General features: G+C 39.6%; 2 protein-coding genes across 4 annotated transcripts in view; one reads left to right on the forward strand and one right to left on the reverse strand.

The window, feature by feature from the left end:
* Nbas (NBAS subunit of NRZ tethering complex) overlaps positions 1 to 18,821 on the forward strand; it is a 470,946-nt gene that overhangs the window by 320,787 nt on the left and 131,338 nt on the right. For all 3 annotated transcript variants that reach the window (XM_045148869.1, XM_004665676.3, XM_045148870.1), the window contains 2 exons: positions 8,273 to 8,502; positions 12,473 to 12,583. In XM_045148869.1, coding sequence (XP_045004804.1) covers positions 8,273 to 8,502; positions 12,473 to 12,583 — 341 coding nt within the window. The remainder of the gene's footprint in view (positions 1 to 8,272; positions 8,503 to 12,472; positions 12,584 to 18,821) is intronic.
* Positions 2,238 to 3,202, reverse strand: LOC105944578 (zinc finger protein 511-like). The gene is made up of 2 exons (XM_045148871.1): positions 2,775 to 3,202; positions 2,238 to 2,655 (listed from the first exon to the last, which is right to left on the reverse strand). Exons 1-2 carry the CDS (start codon positions 3,200 to 3,202, stop codon positions 2,646 to 2,648), a joined length of 438 nt encoding a protein of 145 aa, XP_045004806.1. The 3' UTR covers positions 2,238 to 2,645.

Consider the following 18,821-nt stretch of genomic DNA (forward strand, 5'->3'; position numbering starts at 1 on the left):
ATGTTGATTGGCAAATGGTTAATACAAGATCATTTTCTAGTCTGATGTTTATCCTATTTAGCTCTTTCTTTACATACATACACACACACACACACACACACACACAGAGAGAGAGAGAGAGAGAGAGAGAGAGAGAGAGAGAGAGAGAGAGAGAGAGAGAGAGAGAGAGAGAGACAGAGAGAATATGGGGTGCCAGGGCCTTACCCACTGCAAATGTACTCCAGAAGCATGTAACACCTTGTGCATTTGGCTGACGTGGGTCCTGAGGAATCAAACCTGGGTCCTTTGGCTTTCAGACAAGTGCCTTAACTGCTATGCCATCCCTCTAGCCCCTAATTAGCTCTTTATGTTCAAAACACAATGCCTATGTGGACAGAAAACTCAGGTGGAGAAAATGGCATACAGTACAAAGATTGCAGATAGGCATACTTATACAGTATCTTTTAGATAAATGTAAGTAAGCTATATGTATTTTACTATACCTTGTTTCTGCCACACACACCTGTATAATTATTGTAACTGTGTCTTGAAGTGTGATTTACTAGCATTATTCTTTAAAGTTTTCAGAATATGAAATCAGTTTAGAAAGAAAAGTTTTATAGGCTTGGGAAGGAAACCCAGCAGAAATGAAATTCAAAACTTTATGCTATACTGTTTCTAAAATATTTTTTTTAAAGCTACTAATTGAAAATACTAAGTAGAAAATTATCTCAAGCAAAATAACAACCCTAGAGGGGAAACATAACACCTGTTTAAAACTTCAAAAACAATATCAACACGAAAATGGAGACTATTAAACCAGAGTAGATTTATCACTTCTACTAGCAAAGAGTAGATTAAGTCACTGTGAATTCTGTTATGAATATTTATACATAGTTGTTTTTCTAGTGATTTGACCAAATTTTTAAAAGAATTATATTTTACTCACTCCTCTGAAGAATTGCTATTTTAAGAGGTAAATGGGCTAACTTTTCATACTTTTCTTTTTGACATTTTCAATATCTTTTCTTGCTATAAAGTTTTAACAGCCTGTGTGCATATTATGCAATATCACTTTGAATACTTACATGAAGGACTCCAAAGCTACACTTAAAGCCCTCCACAGTCTTCCTGGAGGATAAACCCTTTCACACTTACGAGCCATGCCATTGAACTTCAGTGGGAAGTAGAGGGATCAAGGTTTGGATGGACCCTAAACAACAATTCCCAAGTGACATTAGGTTTGAGGGTGAGTGAAGAACACAGATGGAGACCTGCTAAGCGTGGTCAGGAGATGGGGTGGCTTGACACTCTTCCCAGCTACAGAAGCTATGGGCTTGTAAAGTACAGAGCAGACATCTAGAAGACAAGAATAGCAAACACTCCCTGTATCAGTTACTTTATCATTTCTGGGACAAAATACATGACCAGAAGCTGCTTAGGGAAGGAAAGAGTTTATTTTGGCTTACAGTTCCAGAGGGTGGGAAAAAGCATCACAGGAGCAAGAAGCTAGTCATATGTCATATCATATGGGAGAGAGGGAGGGAGGAGGAGAAGGAGGGAGAGAGGGGGGGAGGGAGGGAGGGAGGGAGGGAAGGAGGGAGGGAGGAAAAATGAATATGAATGCAAAGAACTTGAACCAAACACACGCAACTAACAGCTTAGGTTATAACACCTCAAGACCTGACTCCACTGACACACTACTTCCAGCAAGGCCTCACACTAAAAGTTCTACAGCCTTCTCAAACAGTTGGAGATCAAAATGTTCAAATATATTAGCCCATGGAAAACATTTTTCATTAAAACAGCTATAACCCTCTTCTATTACTGGATTTTAGTGAAAGTCAGGTGGAAATCATGTGAAAACACTTTAGAAACTGTGCCCTTATGGAGTGAGTTGGTGCATGCATGAAATGAGTGTTGGCGAAAATAGGAAAAATTTTGAAATATTTGAGAAAAGTGATGAAGTCATGGGGAAATTTAAACTAAAATTGAAGTTAAGTTGTAGAAGAAAGTTTCTTGAAAGGAGATAAAATGATAGCAGAATTAAGGAAGTAATCTGCAAAGACAGCCAGTGCTAACAACACACTCAGCTATCCATTTTATTCAGTCTTTGTGAGAACTTACTATTTTTTTTTTTTTTTTTTTTTTTGTGGTGGTGCATGACTTTAATTACTTGGGAGGCTGAGGGAAGATCACTGTAAGTTTAAGGCCAGCCTGGGCTAGAGTGAGACCCTGCCAAAGGGTGGGGCGGGTAAGCAAAGGCAAAAATTGGAGAGGCTTCATTTTGGGTCCTCCGTTATTGGAATCTGCCAGGAGGAAGAGTGGTGTGTTGTAGATGCTTTGTCTTGTTTACCTTGCTGTTCAGGCAGTTCTGTAGTGAGCTGAGGGCTGGGCTTGCAAGGCCTGACAGCCCAGGTTAGATTCTCCAGCGCCTATGTAAAGCCAGATGCACACTGTGACACATGTGTCTGGGGTTCATTTGCAGTGATAAGAGGCCTTGGCACACCCATTTTCTCTCAACTTGTCCAAAACAGATAGTAGAAGGTATTCTGTGACTGTAGGTCCGCCTGCAGGGGGTCAGCATTGCTGGCTCAGAGCAGACTTCCATGGCTTCTTCATCATCCCGCAGAGGTCTAGCTGACAGTTCGACTGCAGCTCCTGGACTAGATGGGCCTCTGTTTGTCTTGGGTTTATCAAACCGGAAATCCGCAGGGTACAGGTGAAGCTTCACCATGTGATCCTTCCGGTCTTGGCTGGTCTTGAACTTCTCAGGGTAGCCTTCGACCAAGCACATGTCCTGCCTCTGGGCCAGTATCTGGAACAGGGAGTCATGCCATTCCAGGATGTGAATATCCAGCAAGTGCCCGGAGGGAAAGGCGCGGTTACAGAAGGAACAGGTATTCCCATGCAGCATGTGGTAGTGGTGCTGGTAGTCCTCCAGAGCCGCAAACACCTGGCAGCAGCCGGCCACCTGACAAGTGAACTCGGGCACCCTGGACTTCTCCGGCTCTTCCGCCACCTGTGTGAGCACCTCCTGCAGGAAGAGGTGCCCCTGCACGTCCCCATCCTCGAAGAACTGGTGGTCCCGCGGGAAGCGCACCGGTGGCGGCGAGAACAGAAAGGGTGCCGCCCCCGCCGCGGAGTCCCGCTGCACTGGCAGCGGCTCGGCTGCTCCGGGCGCCCGGGCCAAACGGGCCTGCAATGCAGGGGGTAGCAGCATCACCCGGGGCGCCGCGCCGCACGAGAACTTACTATTGACAACATTGTTTTAATTTTAAAACTAGAAACTTTAGGTACTCAGGAGGAAAATACCAGTCTTTGGGGACAATTCAGTTGTTTTTTAGCAGCCTTTAGGAAAAGTCTCTTCTTGATAATGTTACATTTTCCATAATCCTTCTATACTTAAGAGATATTTAGTATTCAATATCTATGTCAACATGTTAGAAATCTTTTATCAAGTAACTAGTAGGTTGCCCCTATTCACCGTTCTATTAAGATACTCTCATAAAGAGTTGGACACAAAATACTATTATCAGTCATGAGTCTTAAACACTGTTATCATTAGAGAAGGAAATGGTTGACTTAAATCAGATATCCAGTCACATACTAGAAGTATTTGTATTTATACATGTGCAGGGCTGGAGGTTTGGCTAAGTGGTTAAGGCACTTGCATGCAAAGCCAAATGACCCAGGTTCGATTCCCCAGGATCCACATAAGCCAGATGCACAAGGTGGCACATGCTTCTGCAGTTCATTTGCAGTGGCTGAAGGCATGGTGCACCCATTCTCTCTCTCTCTCTCTCTGTTTCTCAAATAAATAAAATAAAAAGATATAATACCTGTATATGTAAAAATAAATCTACCTGTAATAATAGTATACAGCAACAATGTAAAAATCATTATTTCCAACTCCCAACTCTGTCATTAGTAAAAGAACTATAACATGGCAAGTCTCACTTACATTTAATAGGAATTGTGTATACATTGATCTTACAGTTTTAAGGGAAACCAGTCTCAGCATACCAAATATAAAAGGAAGGTTCTTCAAGGCATTTTGCTTGGAAGTCAGGCCCTGCTTCACCACTTACCAGCTTAATGACCATAACGCAACTTACTTAACTCCTTCTCCACCTATGAAACAGACAATTTAAAGAGATACCTGTCCTTGAAGTCCATTAGTGCTCACTGATACTCAGCACATGGACATTTAGCATGAGGCCTTTTTATCTTGATGACTTAAATATTATATATTTCATCTTAGATAGTGAGTGTAATGTACAAAAATAGGAAACAAAATTTATTCACAAATGGGTAGACAGTTTCTACTGTGTAACAAAGAAGAGTTTAAGCTATGTGAGAATCTGTTGGCTATAATTTGTCATTCCAAAAATATTTTATATTGTGCTTTTCAACAGTCTGTGAGGAAGGTATGCTTAGTGATATTCTTTTATACATGAAGAAACAGATGAGTGTTGTGATCAAGTTGGTAGAAATGGAATATGAACTAGAACTGCTGCATTAAAACCCCACCTTTACCGTGCACCTGATGAGTGCAGAAGATTTACTGTGTTCTGGAAATGGTGAACTCATGAAGTACCCATAGTCTGTCTTCCAGAAACTATAATATCAAGGGAAGGCAATGTAAATTATGCAATTAAAGTATAATTGCAGGGCTGGAGAGATGGCTTAGCGGTTAGGCGCTTGCCTGTGAAGCCTAAGGACCCCGGTTCAAGGCTCGGTTCCCCAGGTCCCACGGTAGCCAGATTCACAAGGGGGCGCACGCGTCTGGAGTTCGTTTGCAGAGGCTGGAAGCCCTGGCGCGCCCATTCTCTCTCTCTCCTCTATCTGTCTTTCTCTCTGTGTCTGTCGCTCTCAAATAAATAAATAAATAAATAAATAAATAAATTTTTTAAAAAAGTATAATTGCAGTAAGAACTTTTTAATGGTTTTCAGCAAGTTCCATGTTCCTTTCATTTATGAAGTACTTGCTTCGTACAGAGCTTGGTTTACATATTTTCTCTGAGGTTTTTTTTTTTTTTTTTTTTTTTTTAATAACCATGAAAGCTCTGTAGTATTGCCTCTAGACTATGGAAAAGACAGTGGCTTTCATAGCTATTCAGTAACATTCACAAGGCCTTCCAGCTAGTAAGTTATGCTTGTCTGTGTTTATTTCATGATGTCACTTTATTCTTTTTTTTTTTTTTTTTTTTTGATGCCATCAGAAAGCAACATGAGGTGAATGCCGGTACTCAGCTAGCTTTCTCATTACTTTATCTGGGACCTCAGCCCATGGAATGGTGCTGCCTACATTTAGGGTAGGTCTTTCCTTTCAGTTGGCCTCATTTAGACACTCCTTGAAAACATGCACAGAGATTGTCTCCTAGGCAATTCTAGATCCTACCAAGTTGACAATCACTATTAGTGTACCATAACTCTGTAACTGCAATGAGAGCTGATGTGTTTATTCCATCTTTCCTTTTTTAAAAAATATATTTTATTTATTTATTTGTTTGATACAGAGAAAGAGACAAGGAGAAATAAAGAGAAAGGGAGAGAATGGGCATTCCAGGGCCTTCAGCCACTGTAAATGAACTCCAGATGCATATACCCCTTGTGCATCTGTCTCACATGGGTCCTGGAGAATCGAGCTGGGATCCTTTGGCTTTGCATGCAAATCCTTTAACTGCTAAGCCATCTCTCCAGCCCTCCATCTTTCCTTTTGATGTTAGTCACCCAGACCCTAGCATTTACTACTCTAACCTGTACTAGAATTTATCTTTTATGACTCCATCAGTTACTTTCTCATTATTAAGACAAAATGCCCAATTATAAGCACTTTAGGGAAGGAAAAAATTTATTATGACTTATAGTTCCAGAGGGTAGATTCCATTATGGTATGGAAATCATGGCAAGAGCAGTAAGTTGGTATCATATCATCACACCAGCAGGGAGTAAGTAAGTAGAGAGAAATGAATGCTGGTGCTCAGCAACCTTTCTCCTTCCAGAACCCCTAGCCCATGGACCATGGCACAGCCCACCTCAATTAATCTAAAGTAGAAAATCCCTTATAGATAAGATAGAGAATTAGTTTATTTCCACGATGATTATAAATCCTGTCAAGTTGATAATCAGAGATTAAACATCACATTGACCATTCTGCTACTATTACATGAAAGTTAGCCTAGATGTTAATTCTTCTGAGACTTCCTTGAGCCCAATTTGTCTTCCTCTGTATTCTTGTAGAATCTCATGCTCACTTGTGATTTACTACTTAGCATTTTTACTTCATTGTTTCTCTTAGTAGATTGTATTTCTGGAGGAAGAGGATACTTCCTCTTAGTTCCTCTTAGTATACCACTTGGCACATAGTGCAAAAAAACAAAAAATTCTTGAATGAATTAAAGATGGTTCTGTAAGTTACAATTGTAGAATTAGTATTCAAAGCTAATCCAAGTCTTTTGATTTAAGAAAAGTAACTGTAATTTTTTCGTATCTGTGATTTTTGGGAATGGGGCTCAGTATGTGAGTAGAGGTCTGGAAAATGAAAATGAAGTATAGTAACACCACATGCTGGAATCCAGGATTTCTCTAATAGGTTTTTATCTGTGCTTCCAGATTGTTTCTTTTTTTTTTTTAGTTTATTTTTATTTATTTATTTGAGAGCGACAGACACAGAGAGAAAGACAGATAGAGGGAGAGAGAGAGAATGGGCGCGCCAGGGCTTCCAGCCTCTGCAAACGAACTCCAGACGCGTGCGCCCCCTTGTGCATCTGGCTAACGTGGGACCTGGGGAACCGAGCCTCGAACCGGGGCCCTTAGGCTTCGCAGGCAAGCGCTTAACTGCTAAGCCATCTCTCCAGCCCCAGATTGTTTCTTAATAGGATGAAGAGAGAAACTGTCAGCCTAGATTTGGTTATGTAGACTTGACATTGACAAATCTCATGTGTAGCTCAGAATAATGGGTTTCCATGTTAGAAATGCTAACAGATTATTATATTTAAGAATATGCTTCTGAAAACTAAAGATAGAGCCTGAGTTTTTTTTTTCCTCTAATTTTCTTACGTTAAAATATATGTCATACCTTCCCAGAAATCTGGGATGAATATATTAATGATATTAAGGTATCATGTGCTTAGATAAGTAAGTTCAGGATCATGGCTGAGGTGTGGTTGCCTCATTGGCACTTAAGCTAGCTCTACTGTAAATAGATGTGGCCAGGCAATTACCTGTTCTCTTTCCTATCAGCTATGGAATTCTGGATTTTGGTCTATTTGAATAATTTTATTTATTTTTTAAGTATCTACTAAGAATAATAGATCTGCTAGCCTTTTGGGACTCAAATGAAACAATTATAAAAATGAGTGCATATTTCCCATGTAACTAGAAGGTACTTTTGACTTTGTGAACTGTGCATGCTTGTTTTTGTTTTCCTAACCCATTTCTGGAGAAAACCTTCTCTCTAGCTGTTTAACCTTTATGGTAGGGTTACTCAACTAATGTGTTCTTCCTGAGACACTTTACTGTGAGCTGCAGATTTTACCCAGAGGCAATGAAGGATGAAAATTTCTTCCACAGTGAAATATTAAAAGTGTTCAGGAGGACAGGACAAAGATATGGTATGTAGGTTTATGATAATTGGAAAAGGTGGAAAGTATTAATTTTTAAATCAGCAGTGGTTTGTAAGGGAAAGAACATCAGAGCAAGAGTCCAGAAGTGAGTTTGTAGATTCAGCTCTATGTCCTTTCTTGGAGGTCTTCAGTATGGGTGATGTACCACCTCTGCAATTTCCTTCTTGATGGCTGTGATTAAATGACAGCAGTGTGAAGGGCACAGATTCCTAGTAGATATGTTCTTCTCTTTGAAGCACTCACTCATATTTGTGTGGTATGTTTGAAAAAAAAAATATTGCATGTGTGTAATATGGTGTGTGTGGGGTGTATGCTTTTGGATGTATGTGGATGTGAATATTCGGTGTATGTGCAGAGGCCCTAGGAAAATATCACATGTCCTCCTTCTATCATTCATCTGCTTCTTTCCTTGAGACTTAGTCTCTCACTGAGCCCAGAGCTACCATTTTCAGTGAGACTAGTTAACTAGTGAGCCTTAGCAATTGTCTAGTCTCCATAGGACTGTAATTACAGACATGCATAGACATGCCCAGCTGGATATGTGGGTTCTGGGGAATCAGACTCAGGGCAGATGAGGTCCTCATGCTTATGAAGCAAATATTCTTACCTACTGAGCCATCTCCTCCATGCCTTAAACTATATTTTTCCCATGATTTTCCCAGGTTGATCCCAAAGAGCTAATCAAGACAGTCACCAGGCATGTGGCTCTACATGAACATGCAACTTGGCCTGAGGACCTTATGTCACTAACCAAGCAATTACACTACTACAATGAGCGTCTCCTGGATTTCACTCAAGCTCAGCTCCTCCAGGGCCTGCGGAAAGGTGTGGATGTGCAGCGGTTCACTGCAGATGATCAGTATAAGAGAGAAACCATCCTTGGCCTGGCAGAGTAAGAGATCACTTTGTCTCTCAAGGGGGAAATTTCTAATGAAGAAGGGGAAGTTGAATTCTTGGACTCCCCATCAGAGTCTGGGAAGATTTGCATGCACAGTTCTCACAGGACTTTGCCCACTTCTCCTGGTCCTGTGAGAAAAGTGTGCATCTCTTCCCACATAGATCAGTAGGTATAGATATTGTTATCCTACACATGTAAATAGTAAGCCTTCAGATTTTTTTGTTTGTTTGTTTCCCATGACTTCGGTAGTCCAATACCAAGGTTTTGACCATGATAGAAGGAACGAGATATGATTGGGATGAAAAGTGGGAAGCTGGTGATAGAACTTCAAAAGCTAGATTGTCTCTTACCTTTGGCTTAGAAATCATGCCTTTCCCAAAGTACATGAAATTAACTTCTTCACTGTGCAAACGTAGACATTTACCTCAGGACATAGGAGGAAGAAGACCTAGCATTGTTTACATTCCAGAGAAAGCCATTTAGGTCTGGTGAGCTCTTGTGACAGTGGCAGGAGAACCTATCATTTTCCTTTCTTGAGGAAAGAGCATGCCCTTGTGTGTAAGGGCAGTACATCTCAGGGCCCCATTGGAAAAGTTGTGGAATCCCCTTGGTCTTAATACTAGAATTTCTTTTTGGAGGGAGAGGGAGTGTTTAGATTAAATAAGAAGTATTTAGTTGTCAAAAAGTGGGAAAGCATAATCACCTTTAGTGGAGAAATATTTTGTTTATAACCCCACAATTTGTTGAGTACCCTGAGTGATGCACAAAGTACTATGTCTAGTTCTTCTTAAGCATTATCTAGTCTCTTTTGTCCTCATAACAATGTCAGATGAAATGTTCTTACCCCCACTTTTTAGCTGAGAAAAAAATGAACCATAAAGGATATTAAGCAACTGAACCAAGTTTGCATGGGTTGTAAAACTGACAGGTTTGACTTGTACCTGGATTGGTTCAAAGCCATTCCATTGTTACCCTGGCTCTGTTTGCCTTCCTACATCCTGGTGTATTCTCAAGGGAGTGCTGGTATGCCATGTGGCCTAGGCTTCTAATTTTGAAACTAAAGTCAAGGTGTGCCTACAATGAGTAATTATTTATTTCTCCTGAAATATTAAAATAGAAGTGATCCTGATTGTGTTGATGGTATGTAATTTTTCATCATTATCATTTAAATCCTCAAGAAAATGGCAAAGTCATCTTAGTACCTCTGATAACTTCATATTAGCCTGTACTTTCTATAGTACTAGAAAGCTCCAGGATCTTTAGGATAAGCCCAGCATGGAGGATTCAAAAGAAAAATACTGGGAAAAATCCATGGCTATTCTTAATTAAGAAGAGAAACATGAGTATGAGTATGAGTGTTTGCTCTGTAAGAATGAAGACCTGTGTTTGATCCCTTGCACCCATATAAAAATCCAGGCATAGCCACACATGCCTCTAACCCCACTACTAAAGGAGAGGGGAGAGGGTGACAAAAGAATAGTTGGGGCTCAAACTGGCAGCTGCAGGTTCAGTGAGATGGTCTTAAGGAAAAATTGAAGTCAAAGAGGACACCTGATTTCCTCCTCTGGCCTCCATATGTGTGTGCACAGGGCATGCAGATTTGCATGCACTTATGTACTTACACCATACACACATACCACACACATACAAACACATTTTTTTAAAAAATAAGAGGTTGGAGAGATTTCTCAGTGATTAAGAGTGCTTCCTACTGAAGTATGGGAACCTGAGGGGACGTTAGACTTACAAAGTCTGATTTTACAGCACTCATGTGAAATAGCTGGGCATGGCACAGTGCTGTGGGGAACAGTGACTGGAGAATCACAGATTCACAATGACAAGCTCCATAATCAGTGAGAGACTCTATTCCAAGAAAACATTCAGATAAACTATGGAGGTGGCACTCAACATTATTCTGCAGTTTCCATTTGCACACAGGGTATACCATCTGCACATACATGTGCATATACATACCAAGCCACACATTCTTCACAAATGCACATGCAAAATATACAATATTTTCTATCCCCATCACTCCTCTTGAAGTCCAATGAGAGCCAATATCCGATTAGAAAGTAATGAAAGACATTGTGTAAGCCAATCTTCTTCCATTTTAGAAGAGAGACTTAAGAACCAGATACTTTTAAGGAGTTCCTCAAGGTCAAAGAGTCAGGACCTCAGCCTTGTTTTCCTATGTCTAAATTTAATGTGCTTTTCCTTTGGGCATTTTGTAATCCTTGGTGCCACATTTGTGGTTTCTTAGAAGAGGGTTCTTATGCAGAATAAAAGTTTATAAGGTAATGCTTGCCTCATGTCATTAGTTACATTTTGGTAGAGTTTTTGTCTCATTTTCTAAGGATCTAGCTAGCATATGCTATTTGAAGTATGTCCTTGAGGATAAATTTATGCTTTTGATAAATATATAATAGAGTCTTCTCTACATTCTGTTGCTTAGAAAATATATAGCGGTCTTTGGATGACTTGTTTAAGACACCTCAAAGTTTTCATGTATTTGTAGCTTAGCAGTTCTGATTTGGAGTTGGGGTTTCAGTATATTGGGTAGAATTGCAAAATTGACTTTCTACTTTTTGGTCACAGGGTATGACCTTTTTATTTTTCTTATTCCTTATCTCTGTTTATAACATTGCATTTTGTAAGCATATTACTTACATCTGTCTTTTTTGGGGAGGGGTCCATATGTTTTTGCTGACCCATCCTTAGTCAGGCAGGATAGCTTTACAACCATAGTTATAATGTAGTTTTTTTTTTTTCCTCATCTTCAACATCTGATAAACTTACCAATATATATTTAGTGTAGTACAGCCAGTGAAGTAGTAATGGGGGGTTGTACTCAATAAATTAAAAAGTTTGGGTTGAAAATGACCAGCTGTATAGGTTAACAATTTCTTTTATAAAGTCCAAGAACAGAGAATAGCTTTCCAATTGGGGGGGAAGGGAAAACAAGCAAACAAACAAAAATCCCCAAATAACACAAAAGACTGTACTGCAGAGACTGTATGGGAGTAAAACCAAAGTATTTACTTTGTGGTCCTTCCCAGAAAATACCACCAATTCCTGATCATGATACATGTAAATATCCTGGTTACTTAGAATAATGTAGTCCTAGCAGTATTAGTAATAAGAGACTCCATTTCTACTTTACTGATTTTGCAATGAAAAGCTCTATCTTTCATTTCTCTGCTACTGCTAACTAGGGGCTCTGCAGCAGACCCTACCATGCCTGTTCTGAACCATTTCCTTGGAGTTTTTTAAGTTTTTATTTATTTATTTATTTATTTGAGAGCAACAGACAGAGAGAGAAAGAGGCAGAGAGAGAGAGAGAATGGACGTGCCAGGGCTTCCAGCCACTGCTAACGAATTCCAGACACGTGTGCCCCCTTGTGCATCTGGCTAATGTGGGTCCTGGGGAATCGAACCTCGAACCAGGGTTGTTAGGCTTCACAGGCAAGTGCTTAACCACTAAGCAATCTCTCCAGCCCTCCTTGTAGTTCTTAATCTCCCTTGATGATGTCATTCTCTAGCTGAATCTTTCTACCAGGTCTCTGTTGCCTGTAGAATAAGGTGCAGGTCCCTTAGGCCTAAGGACCCTAAGGTTTTACTTTTTCCTGTAGGCTGTAGCACCTAGACAAGATCCTGTTTTTTCAGCTCATCACTATTGACATTTGGGGGAAGTACTTATATCCTGTAGGAGGGCTGTCTTAAACTTTGTAGAATGTGTATTAGTATCTAGAGCCAAGTGGCCCCTAGGGCCAGACTTACCCTTGGCTGGGAGCCTCTGGTAGAGAAGGCCTGGGAACCTTGCAGTTCTTTTCCCTATGTTCCCTAAAGCTGTCTCCAGGGGGACTGTGCAAATGCAGAGCCACCAGTTGAGTATTTTCTATACTGATAAGGACCATGTACTTCTTTTCTAACCCTTCCCTGTGCTGAATGGATGCTCCTGAAGAACCCTTGAAGAGAATGTCTACAGCATCGCCCTTTCTCTGGCACAACGGTACAGTGTCTCCCAGTGGGAAGTCTTTATGACCCATTTGGAGTTCCTTTTCAGTGATAGTGGGTAAGTACATGATTCATATGCACAACTATGCCTATGTCTTTTTTTGAACTTTTTATTGATGACCTCTCTGTGTATAGACAATATGCCATGATCATGCTTTTCTGTTCAGTTAATTTTAGAAGAATTTTAAGTTTTAGAGTATAAGTTTAGAGTGCTCCTTTTCTGCTGTCATTGTATAATATCTTGATTTTTCCTTTTCAATTTTTGATATATCAGTATTCTAGCACACACCTATAAATTTAGTTTTGCAGCCACAGCATTGATTTAGATACTTTACTGTTCATTTATATGTTCATTGAATAGTTTTGGTGAAAATCTGTTCATAGTGTTAGACTCTGGGGTTACAATGGTGGGCACCTTGGCTGTTTTGGATCTTATGTTTTACAATAGTAGATAGATGATAATTGAATTGTGACATAAGCAAATATTAAGTCAAAACTGATATGTTCTTTGTAAGCAAGCACAGTTAGGGGATCTGCATATTTAGGGAAGGCTTTGGTAAGGGCATATCGCTTTTGCCATGATTTAGATAAGGTTGCAGTGCCCCCAATATCCACTTGTTGAAATTTAATCCCCATTAAAGGCATCATGAATGCTGAAACTTAATCCTGCTATGGTTTAGTGGTGCAACCTCAGACTGGGTGGGGGTTGGTGGCGTGATTAGTGTTGGATAAGATCATCAGAATGTCGCCTCCCTCATTCCATATGGTAGCTATATAAGAAAAGAGGGCCCAGAGGATGCTGACACATTTGTTGACACACTAGTGGGCTACCTATTCTTTGCCACATGGTGACAAGCATGGGGACTCTGCCAGCAAAAAGGCAATCAGGAGATGTGGCAACCTGAGACTCTAGACCAGTAAGGTAAAAAAGCTTATTTTTACTCTGTAGTATTCTGCTCAGATATTTCACTACAGTGATGCAAAATAGACTATTTACAAGCCCAGACTTAAATATCAAGTCAGATTTAACTGTATTACCAGGGTAAGAGAATGAGTTTGTGGGTAGAGTGTGGTTATCAAATATGGACAGCAAGTTAATTCACAACAGGGTAATCTTTACACAAGTAAACCTGAAGACATGGAAGGCTGTGTACCTTGGCTAGAGCTTCTTGAAAGCAGGAACTCATAGCTCCTCCAAAGTTTCCCTGATAAAATAAGCCTAATCCAAACTGATAAGCATATGATATGAACCTGTAAGCACAAGTTAAACAACTGATAATCTATGGGTACATACAGGAGTTGATGAACTCATAATTTGTCATATGTCATAAATTATAAACATTTCTTCTGTTTCATTAAAAATAGAAAAATAGTTTTCTATTCATTAACCTCAAATAAGAGCTGCAAGTACAGTCAGTATGGAGTTCTGTCTCCAGGGGACCTTTAAACCCTCCTTTAAATGATATTTTATGTTGTATGTTCATTTCACTTTCTTCCAAACTCTGCTAGATGGTATAAACAGTAGATAGTGCAGTATTTACTAGGACCTTTGATGAAGAATGGGATGAGTCTGAAGCCCTGGCAGAGAAACAGTGTAGTGAGGCCAGAAGTTGGGAGAGCCTGTGAAGTGAATTGTAGGAGTCAGACCATGCAGTGCCATCATGGAGGCCCCAACAAAGGCAATTGACATCATCCTGAGAAGAAGAATATCCTATTTAAAGATTTGGGTGATGGAAAGAGAGTATGCAGCCAGATTTTCATTTTTGATAAGGTCACTTTGACAAGTGGACATGGACATGTACATTACAGAGCTGTTGCAATAAAAGACTACTTGACAAGTGACTGTGGCATGCAGTAGAGCTTTGAAAATTGCAGGAAAGGCAAGAATAGGTTTTAGAAATACTCCAAAGATAAAATAGATTTGCTTAATGTGCTAGTGAATGAGGATAAAGTACAGGCTAGGGCACTGGGAGGGGAGATGTTAGGACTCATCTCTGGATTTTACTTTGGTTTATTTGTTGGATGATAGCTGCTAGACAATTAGCTCTACTCAGATGAAGCAGGATGCAGAAAAAGCAAGGGAAGTTTCTCACTTAAATTCAAAGAGGATAGGGTAAGTCAGCAGTTGGGTCATAGAGACCTGGAATTCCAAAAGAAGGAGAGAAGTACTGACTAGAGTCCATTGTGCATAGATGGTACAAAAGCTGTGTTGTGGATGAACTCTGTGAAGGAATATCAGGAGAAGAAAGAGACTTAAAGCTGACAGTGAGGTCCTTCCACATGTGCTACTAGACAATGACCTGCTAGCAAATGAGGCAAGGTGGGAGCAGCAGGAGAGGGAGGAATCTTACTGTAGGGAAGCTATGGTTGGGGTGTTTCTGAAGGGGAGGAATAATTAAATGGGGTCAGGTCCTTCTAGAGTACCAAGGTGCTTATGATTTAAGTTTTATAAATCGCTGAAATGTTAACATCTATCTACATTTAAATATTTGTCAAATTGCTATGTGGTGATGGTATTAAAGATTGCCTTGAATTCATCATTTTTCAGGTACAGCAATATATCCAAGTACATGTTTTCTATGGTATATGTGTTGATGTTTTTTTTTTAAAAAATCCTGGTGTTTTATTAAATATCTTTTGCTTTCATTGACTATTCCATTAAAAAAGTTATATCTGTGCAAACGGGATGCATCATTGGTCTCTGAATATATTATAAATTATTAGGCAGTTGAGTAACATGTGAGACTGTTTCTGGCATGTCATTATACCTGATAGCACTGTGATTATGCAGATGCATGACAATTACTAAGCAGGAAATCATTACGTCCTGGTGTCATTACTGGAGAATGGCAAAGCACTTAATATTGATTCAGTTCATGATATTTGAGACTCTATTCTTTACATTAAAAGCACCAGTTTGCCTTACTCCTTCATCATACTCAGTAACTGGTTATTAGAAATCAGACTTGTAAATACAATAAAAATAGTTCAGTATTTATGAGTCGAGTCAGTGCCACTGGGAAGAAAACTAGTTGAGTCACAAGAGAATAGTTTTTTTTTTTCTTTTAGAGTATGATTTTAATATTCCTTTAAAAAAGTCTTTTACCTTTCATGAAGTTCATTTCCATGTCATTGCATTATTTTCTTCTGCTGGGTTGTATTTGGAGACATGTCTGTAACCACACATGTACCAAGAAGTGCAAGTGAAATAGCATTCTATAGTAAAACATAGCTCACATCATGATGACTGGACCATTTCCTGTGTATGTCAATCCTAGCCATGTGCCCTTGCACCAGATTATCCACTTCTGTCAAGGTCATTTTCCTCAACTGTAAGAAAGGATAAATAGAAATTAAATGATTAGGGGCTGAGGAATGACTCAGGGTGTTAAAGCCAGATGCACAAAGTGGCACATGTATCTGGAATTGATTTGCAGTGGCTTGAGGCCATGGGGTGCCCACTCTGCCCCCTCCTTTTGTCTCTTTCTCTGTTTATGTCTCTGCTTGCAAATAATTTTTTTTAATTTTTATTTATTTATTTATTTGAGAGTGACAGACACAGAGAGAAGGACAGATAGAGGGAGAGAGAGAGAATGGGCGTGCCAGGGCTTCCAGCCTCTGCAAACGAACTCCAGACGCGTGCGCCCCCTTGTGCATCTGGCTAACGTGGGACCTGGGGAACCAAGCCTCGAACCGGGGTCCTTAGGCTTCACAGGCAAGCGTTTAACCGCTAAGCCATCTCTCCAGCCCGCAAATAATTTCTTAAGATAAGAAATCAAATGACTAATGGGCTGGAGTGATGGCTCAGGTGATAAAGCACTTGCCATGCAAGCATGAGGGCCTGAGTTGGGCTTCCCAGCACCCACATAAATGCCAAACATAGTGGTATGTGCCTCTAATCCCAGTGCTTGGGACCCAGAGGAAGCTGGCTGTGTAGACTTGCTGGATCTGTGAGCTCTGGGTCCAGTGAGACATCCTGCCTTACTAAAGAGAAGTTGAGGAAGAAGATGCCCAACATTAACCTCTGGATTTCACATGTGTGCAAACACGCGCGCGCGCGCGCGCACACACACACACACACACACACACACACACACACCACACTCAAACACAAAATGAAAGTAGATCAGTAGTAAAAATGTTAACCTAGTATAATTAATTAATAAGCAGTTACTTCTAGGATTTAATTTCTCTCAGAAGATAATTCTCCTAAATACCTACACTTGAATTCTAGTCAGTCTCCTCCCCATTCCCCCATTTTCTCTCTTTTTTCCCTTCCTTTTTATTAGTTTTAAAGAGCACTGTTTTTGCTTGATATGAGTGCCTGGAGTCACTTCACCCAGAAGACACATATTCTGCCTTCAGGGTCAAGGCTCCTATGTTCCTCACTGTAGACTTGAATTGGAACTTTGATGACAATAACTACTAATGAATATGCTGCTTAGTGGTAAAAGCATGCACTTGCTTGCAAAGCCTTCTAGCCTAGTTTCAATTCCCCATTATCCATGTAAACCTAGATACAAAAATGGTACATGCATCTGGAGTTCATTTGCAAGAGCAAGAGGCCCTGGCATGTTCTTTCTCTTCCCCCATCCTTGCAAATCAATAAAAATATTTTTAAAAGAAGATTCAAAGCTAATGGCCAGAGCCACTAACTGTGTAGCCTTGAGCATGTGTCTTAATTCTCTGGAGTCACTTTTCTCAGTTAAAGAGATCATTGTTCTTACCTGTATGGTTGAGAGGCATAGAGGAAAGATATTTGTGGGAAATGTCTAACCTGGTGGCTCTTTTATTGCTATTATTCTTATTCCTGCTATTATTTTCTCTGCTGTAGAAGGACCACACTCACCTGACTTTGTAGAACTGCTATGAAGTTAGATTTTAAACAAAATACTTGGCATGTAATGTTTCAAAATACACTACTATTGCTAATTTTAGAAGCAGTCCAGATTTGTTTTTAATTCATATAGTGATCATTATTGAACTTCTAGGATTTTTGAACTGTTGTTTAAATCAGTATGGATATCAGTTAATGCTTTATAAGAATTAAGTGATATGAAACAGGGTTTAGCACGTAAGAATTATTCAATGCTATTTAGTGTTGAATATTACTATGTCAGTGGTATGGTGTTTCTGAAGATCTTTTTGGAGTCAGATGCTCTACAATTGTGACAAGTTGTTTTAAATTTTTTATTAGAGATATAATAATATATGATATATAATAAGAAGCTGTAGAGGTCCGTCAGAATTGACATTTTACACACCTTTAATCCTAGCACTTAGAAGGCTGAGGTAGGAAGATCACCATGAGTCTCAGGCCAGTCTGGGGCTATAGAGTTCCATATTAGCCTGGGGTAGAGTAAGACTCAATCTTAAAAAAAAAAAAAAGAAAGAAAGAAAAAAGACTTTTAATATTACCACTGTGTTTATATCATGAAACATTCTATAAAGAAAATCACTGGATATTAGTGTTACAGGAAATAGATCTGAATCTGAGATGCTTATTATCCATTTCATCAGTTATCTAGGTGATTTTGAAAAGCTAGTTAAATTTTCTTCCCCATGATTTCCCTGAGCAAGCATACATTGAGGTGTCAGGTAGCATTTTCTGTTACATCAGGCTCATCCTAAGACATTCATATATATGTTGAATACCTTGGTTTGACCTCTTCTTAGGGGTGGTTGTAATTCAGAGTGTATACATTTATCATTTCATAGTAGTCATTGGGAAAGCCACTTTTATTTAACAGATTGGTGGTCATTCCTCCAGATTCTTATGTCTTCATAGCTTTTGCATCAATCTTTATGTGAAATCCTGCATGCTACTATATCTGAATTGTGCCTAACATAAAATTTCCAAATACAAATGGCAAAATAATTGCTTTATTGAGTACAAATAATACTGGGTTTTAAAGTCGCAACTTAAAATCAACTCCTCTTAATAGGTATGTAATTTTTGAATGTTGGCTTCCCTCGGAGACCAGGAATCACTCTAGAGTTGTTATGGATGTTGAATGAGACATTAGAGGCAGTGTGCAGCCAGGTCCTCTGCATCCTTTACTGCCTCCTCTCCTCTGCTCTCCTTCCTCCTTCCCTCTTCCTTCCCTTCCTCTTCCAAGTAGTTCTTTCAGTCAGCTAATGGAATTGTGTTGTCACCTAATCTCATAGGGAATAAAGCAAAGGCATTTAAATTTTTCTTATACAAATATAAGTCATTATAATACATGCTATTGTTGAAGAATCACATTTTGGGTGATTGTCAACTTGAAGCCATTACAGAGCACTTTAATCTGAGG

Source organism: Jaculus jaculus, chromosome 5 (assembly GCF_020740685.1).
Source record: "Jaculus jaculus isolate mJacJac1 chromosome 5, mJacJac1.mat.Y.cur, whole genome shotgun sequence".
NCBI classification, from domain to species: Eukaryota; Metazoa; Chordata; class Mammalia; order Rodentia; family Dipodidae; genus Jaculus; species Jaculus jaculus.